General features: G+C 41.0%; 1 protein-coding gene and 1 long non-coding RNA gene across 6 annotated transcripts in view; one reads left to right on the top strand and one right to left on the bottom strand.

The window, feature by feature from the left end:
• LOC138757472 (amyloid beta precursor protein binding family B member 2-like) overlaps positions 1-19,940 on the bottom strand; it is a 367,320-nt gene that overhangs the window by 106,442 nt on the left and 240,938 nt on the right. For 4 of the 5 annotated variants that reach the window (XM_069924835.1, XM_069924831.1, XM_069924832.1 and 1 more), the window contains 2 exons: positions 17,438-17,584; positions 10,516-10,643 (listed from right to left, as the gene is read on the bottom strand). In XM_069924835.1, coding sequence (XP_069780936.1) covers positions 10,516-10,643; positions 17,438-17,584 — 275 coding nt within the window. The remainder of the gene's footprint in view (positions 1-10,515; positions 10,644-17,437; positions 17,585-19,940) is intronic. The other variant, XM_069924834.1, reaches the window with a different exon arrangement.
• On the top strand, positions 12,379-16,280 carry LOC138756192 (uncharacterized). The gene is made up of 2 exons (XR_011352841.1): positions 12,379-12,530; positions 13,579-16,280. It is a non-coding gene; the product is annotated as an uncharacterized lncRNA (long non-coding RNA).

The following is a 19,940-nucleotide window of genomic DNA, read 5'->3' as shown; positions in this document are numbered from 1 at the left end:
CCAACATACCTACAGCCTAGAAGCTTTTATAACAAAGCCTGCAAGTAACTAGTCACACAGTAATTACATCATCCAATCAGAAGTACCAACATACCTACAGCCTAGAAGCTTTTATAACAAAGCTGCCAAGTAACTAGTCACACAGTAACGACATCATCCAATCAGAAGTACCAACATACCTACAGCCAAGAAGCTTTTATAACAAAGCTGCCAAGTAACTAGTCACACAGTAATGACATCATCCAATCAGGTGCCAACATACCTACAGCCTAGAAGCTTTTATAACAAAGCTGCCAAGTAACTAGTCACACAGTAATGACATCATCCAATCAGAAGTACCAACATACCTACAGCCTAGAAGCTTTTATAACAAAGCCTGCAAGTAACTAGTCACACAGTAATTACATCATCCAATCAGAAGTGCCAACATACCTACAGCCTAGAAGCTTTTATAATAAAGCTGCCAAGTAACTAGTCACACAGTAATTACATCATCCAATCAGAAGTGCCAACATACCTACAGCCTAGAAGCTTTTATAACAAAGCCTGCAAGTAACTAGTCACACAGTAATTACATCATCCAATCAGAAGTACCAACATACCTACAGCCTAGAAGCTTTTTTAACAAAGCTGCCAAGTAACTCTTTGGCTTGGCTTCGCGGACGAAGATTTATGGAGGGGGTAAAAAGTCCACGTCAGCTGCAGGCTCGTTTGTGGCTGACAAGTCCGATGCGGGACAGGCAGACACGATTGCAGCGGTTGCAGGGGAAAATTGGTTGGTTGGGGTTGGGTGTTGGGTTTTTCCTCCTTTGCCTTTTGTCAGTGAGGTGGGCTCTGCGGTCTTCTTCAAAGGAGGTTGCTGCCCGCCAAACTGTGAGGCGCCAAGATGCACGGTTTGAGGCGTTATCAGCCCACTGGCGGTGGTCAATGTGGCAGGCACCAAGAGATTTCTTTAGGCAGTCCTTGTACCTTTTCTTTGGTGCACCTCTGTCACGGTGGCCAGTGGAGAGCTCGCCATATAACACGATCTTGGGAAGGCGATGGTCCTCCATTCTGGAGACGTGACCCATCCAGCGCAGCTGGATCTTCAGCAGCGTGGACTCGATGCTGTCGACCTCTGCCATCTCGAGTACTTCGACGTTAGGGATGAAAGCGCTCCAATGGATGTTGAGGATGGAGCGGAGACAACGCTGGTGGAAGCGTTCTAGGAGCCGTAGGTGGTGCCGGTAGAGGACCCATGATTCGGAGCCGAACAGGAGTGTGGGTATGACAACGGCTCTGTATACGCTTATCTTTGTGAGGTTTTTCAGTTGGTTGTTTTTCCAGACTCTTTGGTGTAGTCTTCCAAAGGCGCTATTTGCCTTGGCGAGTCTGTTGTCTATCTCATTGTCGATCCTTGCATCTGATGAAATGGTACAGCCGAGATAGGTAAACTGGTTGACCGTTTTGAGTTTTGTGTGCCCGATGGAGATGTGGGGGGGGCTGGTAGTCATGGTGGGGAGCTGGCTGATGGAGGACCTCAGTTTTCTTCAGGCTGACTTCCAGGCCAAACATTTTGGCAGTTTCCGCAAAGCAGGACGTCAAGCGCTGAAGAGCTGGCTCTGAATGGGCAACTAAAGTGGCATCGTCTGCAAAGAGTAGTTCACGGACAAGTTTCTCTTGTGTCTTGGTGTGAGCTTGCAGGCGCCTCAGATTGAAGAGACTGCCATCCGTGCGGTACCGGATGTAAACAGCGTCTTCGTTGTTGGGGTCTTTCATGGCTTGGTTCAGCATCATGCTGAAGAAGATTGAAAAGTAACTAGTCACACAGTAATTACATCATCCAATCAGAAGTGCCAACATACCTACAAGCCTACAGCTTTGCCAGCCAACGATACAACTAATTTTATTTTCTCAAATGAACTTAAACTTTTATTCACTAACAATGCTGCCAAATTTAAATTTTATACACAAAAGAAAATGCATGGGTATAAATTGAGACAGAATGCAATCTGTTTCTCTTGGTCCATACATGCCTCTAATTTTAAACCACATCACCTTCAGACAACCTTTGGGCTTGATAACGCAGGTGCAGATGTCTTGGAAATAAACTAAAGTAATGTAATAGAATTTTTTTTGGCCTTGTTCATCAATAATAATGTATTTTCAGTTAACACTTGTTTTGATTACACTCTTGTACCAGGGTTGGTGAACTGGCTGAAAGCAGGATTGATTATTCCAATATGGAACATTGCAGGGCAGGGAATAAAGTCAACAACATTTGAATGAGCACTAGTTGGAAAGGAGCCACCTTTTCCAACACACAAAAGATCTGGGACCTGCTCAGACTGGTACTGATCCAGCGTATTGTGCTAAATGTCATCGTGACAGCGTTTGACTAGCAATGAAGCACTTGTCAAGTACCCACTACTCTGAGAATATTAGTCATCAGTCAGATTAACACCAGGCACAAAAATATATGGAACAAGAAATGTGATTCTGCTTGGAAATAATCATGCACAACTCTTTACTGTGGATTTTTATCCAACCTCATTTACTCATCAGAGACATTGAACAATCGGACATAGAGGATCGAAGTACCTATTTTAATGCCCATGTCACCCCCCAAATATTCATATGCAAAGAATCTATTTACTGATGATACCACCATTGTTGGCAGAATAACTGAAAGTGACAAATCAGAAATGAGGATGGAAATGGAAAATCTGGTTGGTGCCAACTGACAAACTTGCTCTCAATGTCACCAAGACCAAGGAGCTTACTGCTGATTTTAGAAATATCCACATTGATGGAATGGAGGAGAAGAAGATTAGTACCTTCAAGTTCCTGTGAGCCCACATATCAAAAGATCTCTCCTAGAGCCAACACAACTGTGAAGAAGTCACATTTTGTAAGGAGATTTGGCATTGAATACTTTGCAATGTGTAAGGTATACTGGCAGGTTTAGTGTCCAGAAATGTAGATGGCTGCACCAGGTCCATCAGTGGCTCCAACCTCGCATTGAATGAAGATATCTTTGTGAGGTGAGTCCTCAAAAAAGCAGCTAACACCAGAAAGGAACCCATCATCCTCATCACAACCTCTTTTCACTGCTACCTTCAGGTAGAAGTTACGGCGCCTCATGATTAGTACCTCCAGATTCAAGAACAGTTTCTTTCCAACAATTAGCAGGCCCTCGAACACTACCCCTAGTTACACGAATCATGGATTGTCCAATGCCTCAAAAAGAACTGCTTCCACGGCTTTTTAATCTTTACCTGTTTGGCTGCAGCAAGTAAAAATTTTGGTGCATATGTATATTGCACAATGTATATGACAATATATTCATTGTCTTAAGAATTGCTGGAACCACTCAGCAGGTCAGACAGCATCCATGAGTTGAAATGGTCAGACAACATTTCAAGACTAGACCCATTATCAGGACTCAATAAATCGTTCAGACCTGAAACGTTGACTGATCATTTCTATCCATGGATGCTGTCTGACCTGCTGAGTGGTTCCAGCAATTCTCCATCTACTCAAGATTCTAGCTTCTGCAGCTTCTGTATTTCTTTATCCATCAATACTAATCCCACTTTCCAGCATTTAGTCTAAAACCTTCAAATCTGTGGCAACTCAAGTAGAGATCCAGATATTTCCTAAATATTGTGAATCTCTACCTCCTTAGTCAGTGTATCCAGATTCCAATCATCCTCTGGGTAAGATCTCCTCTAAACTTCTTACCCAAATCCCTTAAAACTATATCCTCTGTTATGCAGAAACATTTCAGTATCTATCCTATTTATGCTCATCATAATTTCAATGAAATCCCCCCTGAGCCCCCTGCATTCTAAGGGAAACATTCCAATCTATCCCATCTCTCCCCAGACAACATAGGTTGTCCCAGGTTTCATCCCAGACAACATAGCAGTGAATTTTCTTGACATTCTCTCCAGTCCAATTACTTCCAAGTGTGACAACCAGAAACTCATATAGCACTCCAGCTATGGCCAAACAAATAGTTCACAAAGTTGCATCTTGACTTCTCTGCTCTTGCTTTCATTTGTCAAGGTATGGAATTTATGTCCCATTTGCTTTCTTAAACATCTTATTGACCTGTGCTGTGACTTTTGGAAATCCTTGGACTTGTACGCCAAGGTCCCTCTCTTGCTCAATACTTAGTAGGTCTATACAATTTATTACATACAACCTGGCCTTGTTAGTCCACCTCACATTCATCAAGATTAAATTCTGGTTGCCATTGCTCTGTTCATCTTACCAACTCATCAATATCATCTTGTAGCTTAAGATTACTCTCCTCACCATCAACACCACCAACAGTTTTGTGTCATTTCTGTACTTGCCAATCTCATCTCTTGCATTCATATGAAAATTGTTAATGCATACAACAAATATACCAAAGGTCATAGGCTTTGAATTACCAAAAAAATGTCCATCAATTCTGTCTCCAATTACTCAGCCAATTTTGGATCCAAATAGCCCTGGATCACATGGGGTCAATTTTTTGGACCATTCAGATCTTATTAAAGGCCTTAATGAATGAACTCCATATATTCCATGTCAATCATACTGCCAGCATTTCCAAAGTTTTACCTTTGATCCTGGATAGGTTATTGAAGCATAACGTGATTTTACAGCCTTGAATATTTTGTCTTCTTCAGCAGCCAAGGGACTAGCATATGCTTGAGACAATTTGACAATTTTATCCACACATTAATATCTTCAAACTGGAATATGTGGATAAATAATCCAACATAAACTGTTCTACCTGGGACTCACTCACAGTTCAGTGGCATGAACTGCTGTCTCAGCAATGCATATAAATTTTAGGCTGAAATTAGTCTAAATTTAAAAAAAAACAAATAAACATTAGGCCATTAATACATATCCAATTGCAAAGAAAAAGCAAATATCAAATAGTATATTAACTGTCATTATGATCCTCATTCTCTCCTAGCTAACATCATATGACAGCAAACCAGTAACAACAGGTCTTATATTTTATAATTTCCATACTCTGTGACTCAGTCAAATACAAATTAATGTTCAAAACTCGCTCACATCCCTTGATCCTGTTGCAGGTATAACACATTGTTTCAATCATCCAGGGAAAATGGAATCAAGAGAAACATGAAAGTTTGCAGTCGCTGTGATTGTAGTAAAGTCGTAGAGCTTGAGGGCAGCAGGGAGTACAGAGGTGCAAAATGAAGCCAAGTTTTTTTAAGCATCATTAATACACGGGGAAGCTGAATACAAAGTGATGGATAATTAGTCCTCCATCAGCCAGCTCCCCACCATGACTACCAGCCCCCCCACATCTCCATCAGGCACACAAAACTCAAAACATTAACCAGTTTACCTATCTCGGCTGCACCATTTCATCGGATGCAAGGATCGACAACGAGATAGACAACAGACTCGCCAAGGCAAATAGCGCCTTTGGAAGACTACACAAAAGAGTCTGGAAAAACAACCAACTGAAAAACCTCACAAAGATTAGCGTATACAGAGCCTTTGTCATACCCACACTCTGGTTCGGCTCTGAATCATGGGTCCTTTACCGGCAGCACCTACGGCTCCTAGAATGCTTCCACCAGCGTTGTCTCCGCTCCATCCTCAACATTCATTGGAGTGACTTCATCACCAACATCGAAGTACTCGAGATGGCAGAGGCCGACAGCATCGAATCCACGCTGCTGAAGATCAAACTGCGCTGGGTAGGTCACGTCTCCAGAATGGAGGACCATCGCCTTCCCAAGATTGTGTTCTATGGCGAGCTCTCCACTGGCCACCGAGACAGAGGTGCACCAAAGAGGTACAAGGACTGCCTAAAGAAAGCTCTTGGTGCCTGCCAAATTGACCACTGCCAGTGGGCTGATATCGCATCAAACCGTGCATCTTGGCGCCTCACAGTTCGGCGGGCAGCAACCTCCTTTGAAGAAGACCGCAGAGTCCACCTCACTGTCAAAAGACAAAGGAGGAAAAACCCAACACCCAATCCCAACCAACCAATTTTCCCTTGCAACCGCTGCAACCGTGTCTGCCTGTCCTGCATTGGACTTGTCAGCCACAAACGAGCCTGCAGCTGACGTGGACTTTACCCCTCCATAAATCTTCGTCTGCGAAGCCAAGCCAATGAAAAGAATAATAATCTGTAAGCCTGATAGGTTAACTTAAAAATAAATGTCACATTTCAACTTTTTATAGAAGAATATGTGCCCTGGTTTGCAATAAAAGTATTAACTGTAACCTTGTATCATTTGTGAAAATATATGATGTAATCATAATACAGGAGTAGCTCATAATAACATTAAAGCTCATTCTTCCATTATTTAAGATCATGGATGATTTTCTATTCTTAACAATTTCCAAAGAATTTATCAGCTTCAGCCTTAAATTTAGTTAAATGAAGCACAATCTTGTACATTGAATTTCAGAGAATCAGATCCACAGCTAAAATAATTTTTCATCCAAATCTGAAATAGTCTTCCATTACCTTGACACTATACCCCAGGATAAGAACTGATAAAATTTTTTTGCTGTACTTTTTAATGCATTCATAAGCCACGGACATTGTGTATTGCATTCTCTGATAGCTACACTTCAATGTGTCATGTTAAATTGCCACACATTTCCTGGGAATACAGTGCAAGCATATATTGCATAATTTATCTTTTCAAAACTTTATAGAAAGAAGAAAACTTTTTATTCCTTAAATTAACTGTAGTTTATTTACAAATGGATATGCAATGCAGAAATTTGCTCTAATGTTGGCTATATTTGTCTCCTATGGATGCTGCAGGACCTGCTGAGTTTTCCCAGCAATTTTGTGTATTTCCCCCAACTGAACACTGGAAATACCAAAGCAATTAAGAAACAGCCGATCGACAAATTTTTTTCCAGAAGTGCCACTCCATATGGTCCCGAAATTGTCCGGGGGCTGGAGACCACGCGGGGACTACTGTCAGTTGAATGATGCAACCACCCCCAACAGGTATCTGGTGACCCACATACAGGACTTCTCCGCCAACCTCCACGGCGCATGGGTCTTCTCCAAAGTGCACCTCATGCGGGGATACCATCAGATCCCGGTGCATCTAGATGACGTGGATAAGACGGCCATTATCACCCCTTTTGGCCTCTTCGAATTCCTACGTATGCCCTTTGGTCTAAAGAACATGGCCCAAATGTTCCAGCGCCTCATGGACGCAGTTGGAAAATACCTGGACTTTGTGTTCATTTACCTGGACGATATTCCCATTGCCAGTCACAACCGTGACAAACACAAAGCCCACCTCTACATACTCTTTGCCCGGCTGGCGGACTTTGGCCTCATGTTCAACGTGGCCAAATACCAGTTAGGCAAGGAGTCCCTCCAGTTCCTGGGGCACACCTTTTCGGCGGCTGGGGCTGCGCCAGCGCCGGAGAAGGTAGCATCTGTTCAATGATTCCCCAAACCCTCCACCCTGAAAGGCCTCCAAGAGTTCGCAGAGATGGTGAACTTTTACCATAGTTTCATCCCCGGAGCCCCGCATACCATGTGCCCATTGTTCGCGCTCAAGGCCACCAAAGAAAAGACTTTATCGTGGTCAGAGGAGGCGGACAGGGCTTTCATTGTGACAAAGAAGGCTCTAGCCAGCGCCAGACTGCTGGTACACGCACGGCCGGAGGCGCACACGGTGCTCTCCGTGGACGACTCAGCTATGGCAGTGTGGGGGGGGGGGTTCTGGAAAAGTGGCTCGATGCACCACTGCTCCCGCTGGCCTTTTTCAGCAAGCAGTTGCGCCCGCCGGAGCTCAAATACAGCGTCTTCGACCAGGAGCTCCTGCAACGTCTCAACAGGCACGCCGTGCCTGGTAGTCCCGCAGCACTGGAGGGCGAAGGTCTTCAGTTTGATCCACCATCTCGCTCACCCAGCGATAAAGACAAGCGTGCAGCTGGTCACGGAGCGGTTTGTGTGGCACGGGCTGAATAAGGAGGTGGCAGAACTGACCAGGAACTGTACCAGGTGCCAGACCTCCAAGGTCCAGTGACACACACGAGCCCCCATCCAGAACTTCGACCCGACAGTTCGCAGATTCCAACACATCCACATTGATGTTATCAAGCCCATGTCGGCATCCAAGGAGGCTTGTTACCTCTTCACAGTGGTGGATTGGGCCCCAAGGTGGCCGGAGGCCATCCTGATTAAGGAGGCCTCTGTGGAGACGTGCGCCAGGACTCTGGTCATCCAATGGATCACCCGTTTTGGAGTCCATCACTAGCGACAGAGGGGCGGAGTTCACGTATGCCCTGTGGACTCATATGGCGAAGCTCCTGGCGGGTCAAGCTCCACCACACCACAGCATCCCACCCGCAGTCCAGGCTCTCAGACCAGACTGGGTGGGCAAACTACCCTGGGTCCTCCTTGGAATTAGGACGGCACCCAAGGAGGACCTGCAGGCTTCAGCAGCGGAAATGGTCTATGGCGCACCACCTTCCCTGCCAGGTGAGTTTTTTGGGCCAGACCCTAACACCACGGCCATCGACAAAAACTTGCTGGCAGACCTACGCAGGCGACTGACCTCCCTAGCTCCCCCATCACCAGCACACCACGGCACCCGGCTGTTTCATCTCCACAAAGAGCTTGACTCGGCCCAGTTCGTTTTCGTGCAGAAGGGACCTCAAGGTGCACTGGCTACAGCAACCATACGAGGGGCTATACAATGACTTGCACCAGTCCTGTGGAACCTTCACCCTGGACGTTGGGGGGAGAGAGGAACATTTTACGGTGGACCGCCTGAGGGCAGGCCATCTGGACTTATCACAGCTGGTGCAGATGGCTGCGCCCAAGTGCTGGGGCCAGCTGCCGAAGCAACAGGATGCATAGCCGGTTCTGGGAGGGGTTGTGTGGCGGCGCACAGCCTCATGGCGAACCGGTCCCGCTTATATCGCCACATGGTGGGGCAGCCATGGGGAAATGGCATTGTCAGAGGTTTCTCTCTAACTCCAGCATCCCTTCCAGCGCACACCCTGGGCAGCGAATTATGATGTCACAATGCATCAGGTGACTGAACTCATCCTGCCCTTATAGGGGCGTGCTGGATTTGAATAAAAATAGTCGTTAACGACCCTCAAGGTAATGGCTGTGTTTCTTCCACTGCTCACTCTGCCACAGGCATTTGATAGTGTGTTGTATACTGATTTGGGTGATGGCACCAAAGAAATAGTTACTGATCTTATTGCTAAACTTTGCAAGCCAAACATAAAGCAGCTGCAAAGGAATCCATGTGATGAAATGAGTAGGAAAAATGTGAAATTGCTGTTTGGCAGGTACATCATAAAAGCTTTTTTTTAAATGGTGGATGATTGTCAGAGTTCGGAGATTCAGAGTTGCTTACATGCCCTAGTGCAGGATTTGCAAAAGCCTCAGGTACAGGTACTGCATGCAATTAGGAAAACGAACAGAGGTTTATTTTTAGAGGATTTGAATGCAAAAGTTAGGAGGCTGGGCTTCATTTATGTAAGGCATTGGTGAGACATATCTAGAACACTATGTACAATTCTTGTTTAAGGCAAGAAAATATGTTGAAAGCAGTTCAGAGGAAGTTTACTAAATTAGTACGGGAATGGGAATGGGCTGGCTGTCTTAGGAAGAAACTTTAGGTATGCTTGGCTCTTTTTACTAGAATTTAGAAGTGTGTCTTGATTGAAGCATTTAAGATCCATCAACAGAGTGGATGTAGAGCGAATGCTTCCTCTGGTGGAAGAATGTAGAACTAGGAATCACTCTTTCAAAATAAGTGGCTGCTCATTTGAGACGAGGAAGCATAATGTTTTACTCTCAGGGTTATGAATCTTTAGAATTCTCCTTCCAGTGAATTTGAGAAAGCAAGTCCTCAAATCTTTAATACAGAGGAAGATAAATACTTGGTGGGCAAGGGCAAGGTAAAAGGTTACCACAGGTACACAGGTTAAGGGGGATTTAAAGTGTTACCATACATCCACAGGTAAGGGGGAGGGAGGGTAAAAGGTTATCACAGGTACACAGCAACATGGACATACAGATATAATCAGATCAGCCATGATCTCTTTCAAACGGTGAAGCAAATTTGACGGCTCATGGAGTTTACTTCTCCTCATTCATACCACTGTAAACAATTCACATTCATGGAAATGCAACAAAATGTGCATTATTTTCAGCTTTTTCAGTGCTAATAACATGAACAAAATGAGCAACATAAAAATGTACAAAGCCTGGCAGTAAAATGAGACAGTTTTGTAAACTGTCAATTTCACAACTACAAAATGTGCAAAACTATATTTCCTGATGATGCTGCTTTCTGAACAAAACCAGCCAGCCATCTATTTACATTTAAACGTTCGACATTCAAACATTTGGAAGGATTTGAACCTAACTTTCTAAACTAGAATACCCCAGAGAAAGGGTTTAAACCTTTTTCCTCTTTATTAGTCTAACTGCTGCACGCCAACCACAAGATGGCAACATGAAAATCTCTAAAACAGATCACTCACCGCCCATTGTCACGACCAACACCCCACACCCGAATGCTCACAATTGGCTGAGAATGCAGAATGGAATGATCCATGGGGTCAATTAGGTCCAGCATGTTATTTTCCAGGATGAGATACATATCCTTACCCTGCAATTCAATAATAAAATGAATGTGAGTATCAACTTTAAAACTGTAGATTAGCCTTATCATGTTTCAGGTTTAAAAATCAGCCATTTCTCCCAAACCTCGGAGCACCCAGCAGATCAAACAGAACTTGTGGAAAGAGAAGCAGAGTTCTGACCTGAAAAGTGAACTAGGTTTTCCTTTCCATTCCACAGATGCTGCCTGATCTGCTGACTATGTTTCTAGAACCTTCTGTTTACTTCCAATTTTTGCAGTGTTTCTATTGATTTTTTTTAAGTAATAAAGAAATATGGGTTCTTTTATATTAACAATATTTTATTGTAACTCAAGACCTCATGGTGCAGCCATTTTTTGTATCTAATCCGAGGTGCAACACTCATTCTTGACTCCCTCTGGTGGTCAGAAATATCACTAGCACTCTATCACCACATCCCCTTCCCTTAAGATGTTCAATCTAGCAACATTACACACAAACAGTATTCATTTCAATTTAAAGTTCCACGTAAACACATCAGCTACACAAACATTTTAAGCATGCAATTCTTTTTCTTTTAGAGATTCAGTCTGTTAGGTGCTTTGATAACACGTGTGGATCTCAACACAGGTCCACGGTTGTCTAGCACTGGTGGTATTTCCTCTGTTACTGTGCAGGCTGGATCTTCTGCATTTGTCTGTTCTTGCAGTATCATTTGTGTTTTCAGCAGGCTTTTTTGATTTTTCCTCAGTATTTGACCCTCTTCTGTTCTGACAGTGTAGGATCTTGGCTTTACTTCCTCTAGAATGTGGCCTTCTTGTCCTAGGTGTTGGAATGTCTGGGTCTCACTGTGTCATGTTGTGCCAGTGCCCCTAAGCTCTTAGCTGATGTCATAGTTTGTCTTTTGTCTCCTTTGCAGATGCTTTTGTTTCTGTTTGACATCTCTATTCTTGTTTGGGTCTGCAGAGTAGAGAAGTGTGCTGCATGGTCTACGTCTCATCAGAAGCTTAGTGGGTCACATGCCATGTTCAAGTAGAGAAGCTCAGTAACTCAACAGAGCTAAAAAAGGATCTGAGCCACTGCCTTGTGCTTTCCTGAACAGCTATTAAACTATGTGAACTCCTTTCTCTGCTTTACCATTTGTGGACGCAGAGGACTTGAAATCACATGTCAAAAATCATACTCTTCTGCAAAGTTCTGGAATTCTCTACAACTATAGCATGGTCCATTGTCACTGTAGACAATTTGAAGAATTCCATGTCTTGAAAAGATAGATTTCATATATTTGATCACACAGGCAGCAGATATTAGAATGCAGCACTATCTGAAGATAGTTCAATAGATAGTCAATAACCAGTAATTCTTTCCATCCATGTGGAACAGATCAGTCCCAACTTTCTCCCATGGTTCCACTGGTAAGTCAGTTATGATCATGGGTTCTTTTGTCTGCTTTGCATGATGTTTCAGACAGGTCTCACAAGTTGAAACCATCCTGTCAATGTCAGCATTTATCCCTGGCCAATAAACAGCAGTTCAGGCCCTCCTCTTGCATTTTTCTATTCCATGATGTCCCTCATGCAACCTTTTCAGCATATCTTGTTGCAGTGATTGAGAAATGATAATTCTAATCTGTCTGAGTAGAAGACCATTGACAACACTCAGCTCTGTTCAGATGTACTATGGCTGACATTCACCTCTCAGCCATTGTTCATTCAGATTCTTGATGTCCTTCTGTAGAACTGTGTCCTTTTCTTTTTCAGCTGAGGTCTGCTTGGATTTCATGTCAGAAACGAGAAGAGATTCGGTGATCAGGTTCATGTGGAGATTCACATCTGTCTCTGTGGAACTCTTGTTGTGTGCTTCACTCTAAGTCATTGCCCTGGACAACACATCAGCCAATACAATAAGTTTCCCTGGTATGAACACCAATTCAAAGTCAATAATATTGTAGCTTCTTCATCGTCTGGATTTGCAGTGACATCTCATTGAGATTTTTCTTGATGATGGCTATTAATGGCTTATGGTCTGTCTCTGTAGACCATACACATAACTGTGGGATTATTCAAGTCCACAGACCAGACCTAGACATTCATTCTCTATCTGAACATATTGACATTCAGATCTTGATGTGTATGCGACTGGCCTCCAATCTTCTACCACAGCCTAAAGTAGTACGGCACCTATTCCATCTTTTGAAGGGACTGTAGATATTTTTGTCCTTCTGGATGTATCAAAGAACATCAAAAGTACTGGTCTGTAGCCAGTGCAACATTTCACAATATGGGCTTAGTCTTGAAATAGACAATTCTAGGCAAAGAGCTGAGCCAGTGCTAGAACCGCAGGACATGCCTGGTCATGGTCTAAGCAGATTAAGACTCGGAGATGAGCCAATGCCATGGATGTGAGGTGTGCAAAATCCTGAATTATTCAGGTTGATGCAAGGAGCCAGATCTCAAACCCCAAAGATGGCCATATTGGAGAGAGATGAGAGCCAAATGGCATACATTGGAGTGTCATACAAGGCACTTCCAAAAGTATTAGAAATTGGGTGAAAAAAATAATGTATACCTAGACATGACAAGACAACATGAGATAGCTGCATCATTAATGCAGTTACAGATTTCTTTTTTTTTAAATGGTGACCCCCATTAGTTTATGAAAAACTTTGAATTAAGTATTGAAATTAAGTGTCAAAGGCAGGAGGATTGATTTTATGTGTATATATATATATATATATATATATATTTTTATAAAGCATTTCACGAGAGGACCACCACAAGAACTTGTAAAGAGTTGCCAACATATGCATCCTAATGTAGAATCAATCAGGCTAAGTGGATACTGGAGAAACATTTTGGCGACAAGTATAGAATTTCTAGAGATTATTTACAGAAAGCTCTTTTGGGTTGTCAATGATATCACAGGGCATGAAGGGTTTACAAACTTACACCTTCTTTCTAACAGGATTTTGCAACGTCATGACTGACATTGGCCATCTTCAAGAACTTAACCTACCTCAGAATATGGCAAACATTGTAGGTAAATTACCCAACCAGATGAGAGAATTATGGAGAAGTCAATTTGGTGACTACCAAAGAAGAAACTAGGTGACATCTACTTTTAAGGACGTGGTCAAAATCATTGAAAGACAAGTGGACATTATCAAAGATGGAATTAAAGCTACTCAAACAGTGAGTAAAGAAGTTGAGGTCCAAATCATATTCTCAACCAAAATTGAAAAAAAAAAGTACATTTGCCACCTCTCTGACAGTGGTGGACAAAGAAATTAAGCAAAATTATGGTTTGCCTATTGAGAAGAAATGTTATGTAATGATAAGCATGATTTGGAAAAGTGCACAGATTGAAAAGAAGATACAATGAAAAAAACACTTTCTTGAAGGAAAAGAAAGTGTTTTGGCTGTCTGTGTAAAAGATATCAGCAAAAACTGCAAAAAGTGACTCAGTTGCGATATAATGTAGTCAAAAACATCCTAAGATACTACATATCTTCAAGGAAATGAATATGGAAAAGGAACAAATGTCAAGGAAAGAAGCAGACGAAAACAGTACTGAAGCTTCAGTATTGACAATGGTCTTTCTGGGCCCAGTACAGATAACTGCAAACTCTTAATAGTACCTATACAAGTTAATGCCAAGAAAAGGAATGCAATGGTACGTACATGTGCATTTCCTGACCCAGGAAGCACTGCATCATTTGGCACTGTAGGGCTTATGAAAAAGCTTAATCTTGAAGTAAAAAGTCAAGGATTCCATTGAAAACCATGGGACAAGAAAAGGTTATTGAAACTAACATGGTTTCAGGATTAGAGGTTGCTGATACACAGTAATGATTTTTGTGATCTTCCAGGCACATACACACAGAAGACTATGCCTGTGAACAATGGAAACATCCCACATCAAAGTGAGGTGGATCAATGGTCATATTTGTGGAAGGTTTATATACTGGAAGATAGCTCTGAGATAGAGATGCTAATTGGTTTTGATGTACCAAAGGCTCTGGAACCAATAGAAGCAATATTGAGTGTGAGAAATAGACCTTACACTATCAAAACTATGCTTGGAAGGACAATTAATGGACCATTAGAGAGCAAGAATGATATGACTCAGAATCAGTCGACAACCATTGTTAATATATCTGTTGTGAAACTCAATAAATCATTGAAACAACCATTCAAAACAGACTTTCCTGAATACTTCGATAACAACCAAAAATCTTCAAAAGAATACCAACAGTAAAGAAGAAATTGTTTTCGTCAAAAAATGGATGTAAATGAAGTATTAGAAGATGCTGCAAATACTGTTGGGGATTATTTCTGGAAAGCTAAATTTGGGGCAGGAATGAGACAAATGTCTGGGAACAAATCTGAAAGTAGCTTTTGTAGCCCATATACACTAGGAAACAAGATCAATGAAGAAATATTGCAGTATGTTTTAAAACGGGCAAACACAGAAAATTGCACTGATGGTATAAAGGAGCAAACATTGACAATATGGTGCATCTGCCTTCAGAGTAAAAAAAATATTAAAAAAGGACTTAGAAATATTGGATATTCCAGTGACCAAAAGAACTTTGTACTTGGAAACAAAACTGAACCTGATGGTTCTTCAGCTTTGAAAGTAACCCAGAGAGAAGATCAGACAGCAGTTGACAAGAAAGAAGAATTAATTGTAAATAGGATTCGTAAAACCATGAGGAAGAAAAGAACAAGTGCTAAAGAAATGAATGCAGTTACTGAAGAAAAGGATTTAGCCTTATCAAGATGCATACAGTTGAAAGAGGAGATTAATTTTTTTGAAAGAGAAAAAATGACATAAGACAACTATGTTAAACAATCAAGAATGAACCCAGTTAATAGCAATACACAATTAAAGGAATATTACATTCCAGCAATGCAAGAAGCAAGGTGAAAAAAATTCAAACATCTCGCGTATGCTGTAGAAGGCCTGAAAGCAGAGGGAGCAATGCATCAAATAACCTTTTCACTCCAAATCAAGTTACTAACTTCTCAGAAGATAATGGGAAAATTACTCTCCTTTTGAAGGAATTAAATGCAGAGAGAGAACCTAATAAAAGACTTCAAGATAACTTGTCAGAAAATTGTCAAGACTGAATTGGAAGCTGCAAAATTGGATCAGGAATTACAGGAAAAGACAATAGAAGCCAGAGTGGCTTTTGATGAGTTTGAGAATCCAATGTCATTTGAGCCCTACCTTTTCTATAACCAACCGCAGAAGACAAAGAAAAAAAAGAGAAAGAGAAAGAAGACCCATCTTGTGCCCTCAGTAAAGTGAATACCTTGAAAATTACCAAGTAATTTTCAAGTACCGGATATGGCCAGGCAAAGCAGATTAAAACTAAAAATGGTTTTATGAACAGACCATTACTAATTTTACAAGAAGCAGAAAGCTTTAATGATTAACTTTAACTTTCTTTTGAATATTTACCCGATGTATTAATATGTTTGATTTTTTTTCTTTGTAATGGTAATATTATTTTTACATATAATAATTAGGGTCCAGTCTTGTAAGGTTTAAAATGAATTGTAAGTTGCAAGCAGCTAGAATAATGTTTACGAATTTCATGGTAACAGCCGTTAAGCCAAGATCTTTCTCTGCATCTTTGAAATAAAAATTTAATTTTTGAATTTGCTTTTTTACTGTGCAGAACTAGAACAAAATTAAGACGGTCTGGATAATTTCTTCTGCTGTTCCTTTGAATGTATTAATATTTTATTGTCCATTTTACTAACTGTTTGAAATATATTTTAATTGTCTTAATAGTTCTCATCACATAAAATTCATATAAACAGTAAAACATTCAGGGCTACTTTAGAAATGACTATTTATTTAATGAGCTAAAAACAATGTTTGCATGCTGTCCAAGTGAATTTAAAGGAAAATAGTGACCCTCATCTGTTTTAGCTGGCAGAGATCATAGACCTGGAAAGTATTGGCTCAGGTAACAAAGAAAATATTGGATTGGGCTTGAAGTATCTCGCACTTCAATTTGCCTGCAACATTTCTTCTTTGTTTAACATTCCTTTCTCTGACAACAGCCTCTGTAATGCCATCCACAGCCAGATGTGGCCCATGCTCATGCATTTTCTCCATAAACTAACCCAACTACACCTATTGTCCCTCTTCCTTTAAGTTACTCCTAAAATTATATCACCACAATCAAGTTTTGTATCATCTCTCCCAGTCATTTCTTTTACACTCAGCATGCATTTAAGGTCGTCTTGCAGGTCAGTGAAGGAAGGCCATCAGATTATAGATTTTTAAATTATATATTCTATAAATGACAAATTAAATCTAACCCACATTGCTCCATACCCTGCCTGTTCAAAACCCTTTAAATGTTACCATTACATCTGTTTCCACCAAAACCCAAGTAGCACGATACAGGCACCTATTATTCTCAATTTTTAAAAAAAGGCTCATTCATCACCTCTAAACTTCCCTTCCCCTCACCTCAAACTTATGCTCTCTAGTATCAGACATTTTCACCCAAGAAAATAGTCTCTGACTATCTACAGCTCTGGTAATGTTAGATAGCTCTATCAGGTCGCTCCTCATCTTTCAACACTCTTAAGAAAACCATCCAAATATGGCAAACAACCTTATATCCATTACTCTATACAAGCAGCATCTTGGTGAACTGCTTTTGTACTCTTTTGAAAGCTTCCACATCCTTCCTACAACAGTGACCTGGACAGCAGAAAATACTCCAAATGTAGCTGAACCAATATGCATTCCTTAAACCTACAATAATTAAGAATGATAATTAGTTGCTCTCCCTTACCTCTCCCCAAATCCCAACTGTGTCCCTGATGTCATTTTTGCAGTAGGAGAGTTGCCGAATGCAGTTGTTCACAGCAACGCTACTCTTGCCAGGCGCCAAATCTTCCTCTGCCATTTCCACCCAACCCAGGGAACGCACAGCGAAACACTGCAGTTCAAAACAATCGGGAATTAATTAAAGTAACATCATAAACGTCCAGTGCACAATCATCATGGTCTTGGTTTCAGCTCCAATTTTTTAAAGAAACAAATATATTTTTTAATTAAACAGATTTTGTTTAAACAGTTCTCCTCATTAACTTTGATGCAAAGATGGTCAATGTTTGAATTCAGATCGGGAAACTGACTGCCAATAAAGGCAATTTGATATCTGTAAACATACCAAATCCTTTAGTTCTCACAAAACAATTTCTTCCATAATAAAGCAAAATTATGATTATATATCTGATGGCAGATATATAAATTTCTAATTTTATGGATGAGGAGATTTTGAGAACAGAACATTCCTTAGTAGTATTCGTATAACCTCTTGTTAATGACTTGGAGTTCATGAACTAATTGTACATCTCAACAAATTCAATCAAAATTGCACAACACAGATTTTAAATGTAATCTATGGTTCTCTATTTAAAATGAAGGACAAAATGTTCCCAAGCTTAGTAGCCCTCTATTCAATATCATTTCCTGGGTTTTACTTGCATCTGACCCATGTGGGAAGTTCACTCTTACATATTGAAAACTCACACTACCAGTTTGTATTCAAAAATAGGACATCCTTAACATTGCAGCAGAAGAAACTTAAGAGAATCAGAGCAAGTGCCACCCAGAAACCTGGCTATGTCATGCTCACTTGCTAAACTGGCTATCAAACCTGTCAACATCTCTGAATGTTTTCAAGCATTTCTGATTAAAAGAAATTCTTAGGCAAACAACATTTAAATAAATATTTTTTTTTTTAAAAACCAACTCCTGAAGTCTTGATCCCTCATAGCCAATTCTACTCAATTGGTGCGGATTTAGCAAGCAGATTCTCTAATGTAAATGTAAGACAATTGCCACAATGTTGTACTCCACCGTAAAACACCATGAACATCTGTGGTCATGAAACTACCAATAAACTGTGCCCAGCTATTTCAGGACTTGTGGGCTCACACAGAAATTCCAAACATTTTGCAGCATTTATGCAGATAATAACCTCCTGTCTCATCATACTTTATAGATGATACATTAATCAGAACCAAGGCAAAGTACTTCAATAATAGGCCAAGTTTTATTTTTTTCTCAGTTAGTTTTGATAGCTATCAAGTTTGATGTCATCAACAGTATAAAATTCTACAAATTCACATTGGGTTCGTCCATAAAAGGCAGATTTGTATTTTGAGGATAACAGCTCTAAAATGTTTCCCTTTCAGTGAAAGGATTATCCTCAAAATCTCAGTCTGGTTGAGGTAAAACTGAACATTGGTGAGCAGATGTCACAACTAATGATTTCTTCAATCCAAATGGGTAGAAATGACCAGACGACCACTGAGAAGGCCAGTCTGATAGTGTCTAATTTGGATTAAGAGCAATTATACACAGTCATTGGCTGTCCTGGTGAAGACTGACAGAAGGGGCCATCCTAGCCTTGGCGCACAAGTTGTCAATTACACAGCTATAATACTGTCTAATCCCACAGGTTTAATTAGGTCCTGTGAAGAAAGGAAAATACAGTTTTGAAACAAGGACTTCCATTATTCTCATTTATTTTGAAGGATGCATGTTTTAGATTCAAAGATTCAAACTGATCAGGGTTCCAGCATTGCTTTATAAAGGATGAATTCAACTATTTGATTTTGCATTAATAATTCGCTTTTAGTGTCACATTAAAATTTGCTACTAAAATCTCTAAAGGTGAATGCATTCTAATTTCAGTATTAAAGAACTAAAGAAATAAACTGCAATTATTATAACTATAAAACTTAATTGGTGCAGTTGGAGTTAGCAAAGCTCCACTCCCAGATGAACTCACTGCCTTCTAAAGAAGAACCACCACTGCACACCCCCATGTCCCGTGATGATCATCTCCTGTCCATATCCAAGGATAACAAGTGGATTGCCTTCAGGAGAGTGAACCCGAGAAAAGCATCTGGTCCTGATGGAGAACCCGGCAGAGGATAGAAAACCTGAGCTGACCAACTTGTCATTGTATTCATGGATATCTTCAACATTTCACTCCAGCAGGGCATGGTACCCACCTGTTTCAAACAGATGTCAAGCATATCAGTGCCCAAGAAGAGTGTGGTAATCTGTCTAAATGTCTATCGACCAGAAGCACTCATCACATCAACGGTTAGTTTTGAAGCCATCAGTCCCTATCTGAGCAGATCTGTTCCAATTTGCCTACTGTATCAACTGGTCTATGGTGGATGCCAACTCACTGCCTCTACACAAAGCCATGGAACACCTGTACAGCCAAGATGCATATATCAGCATGCTTTTTATCAACTACAGTTCAGCTTTCA

This window comes from Narcine bancroftii, chromosome 3 (genome assembly GCF_036971445.1).
Source record: "Narcine bancroftii isolate sNarBan1 chromosome 3, sNarBan1.hap1, whole genome shotgun sequence".
Classification (NCBI taxonomy): Eukaryota; Metazoa; Chordata; class Chondrichthyes; order Torpediniformes; family Narcinidae; genus Narcine; species Narcine bancroftii.
Note: the sequence above shows the minus strand (reverse complement) of the source record. Positions and strands in the feature narration are given on the sequence as shown.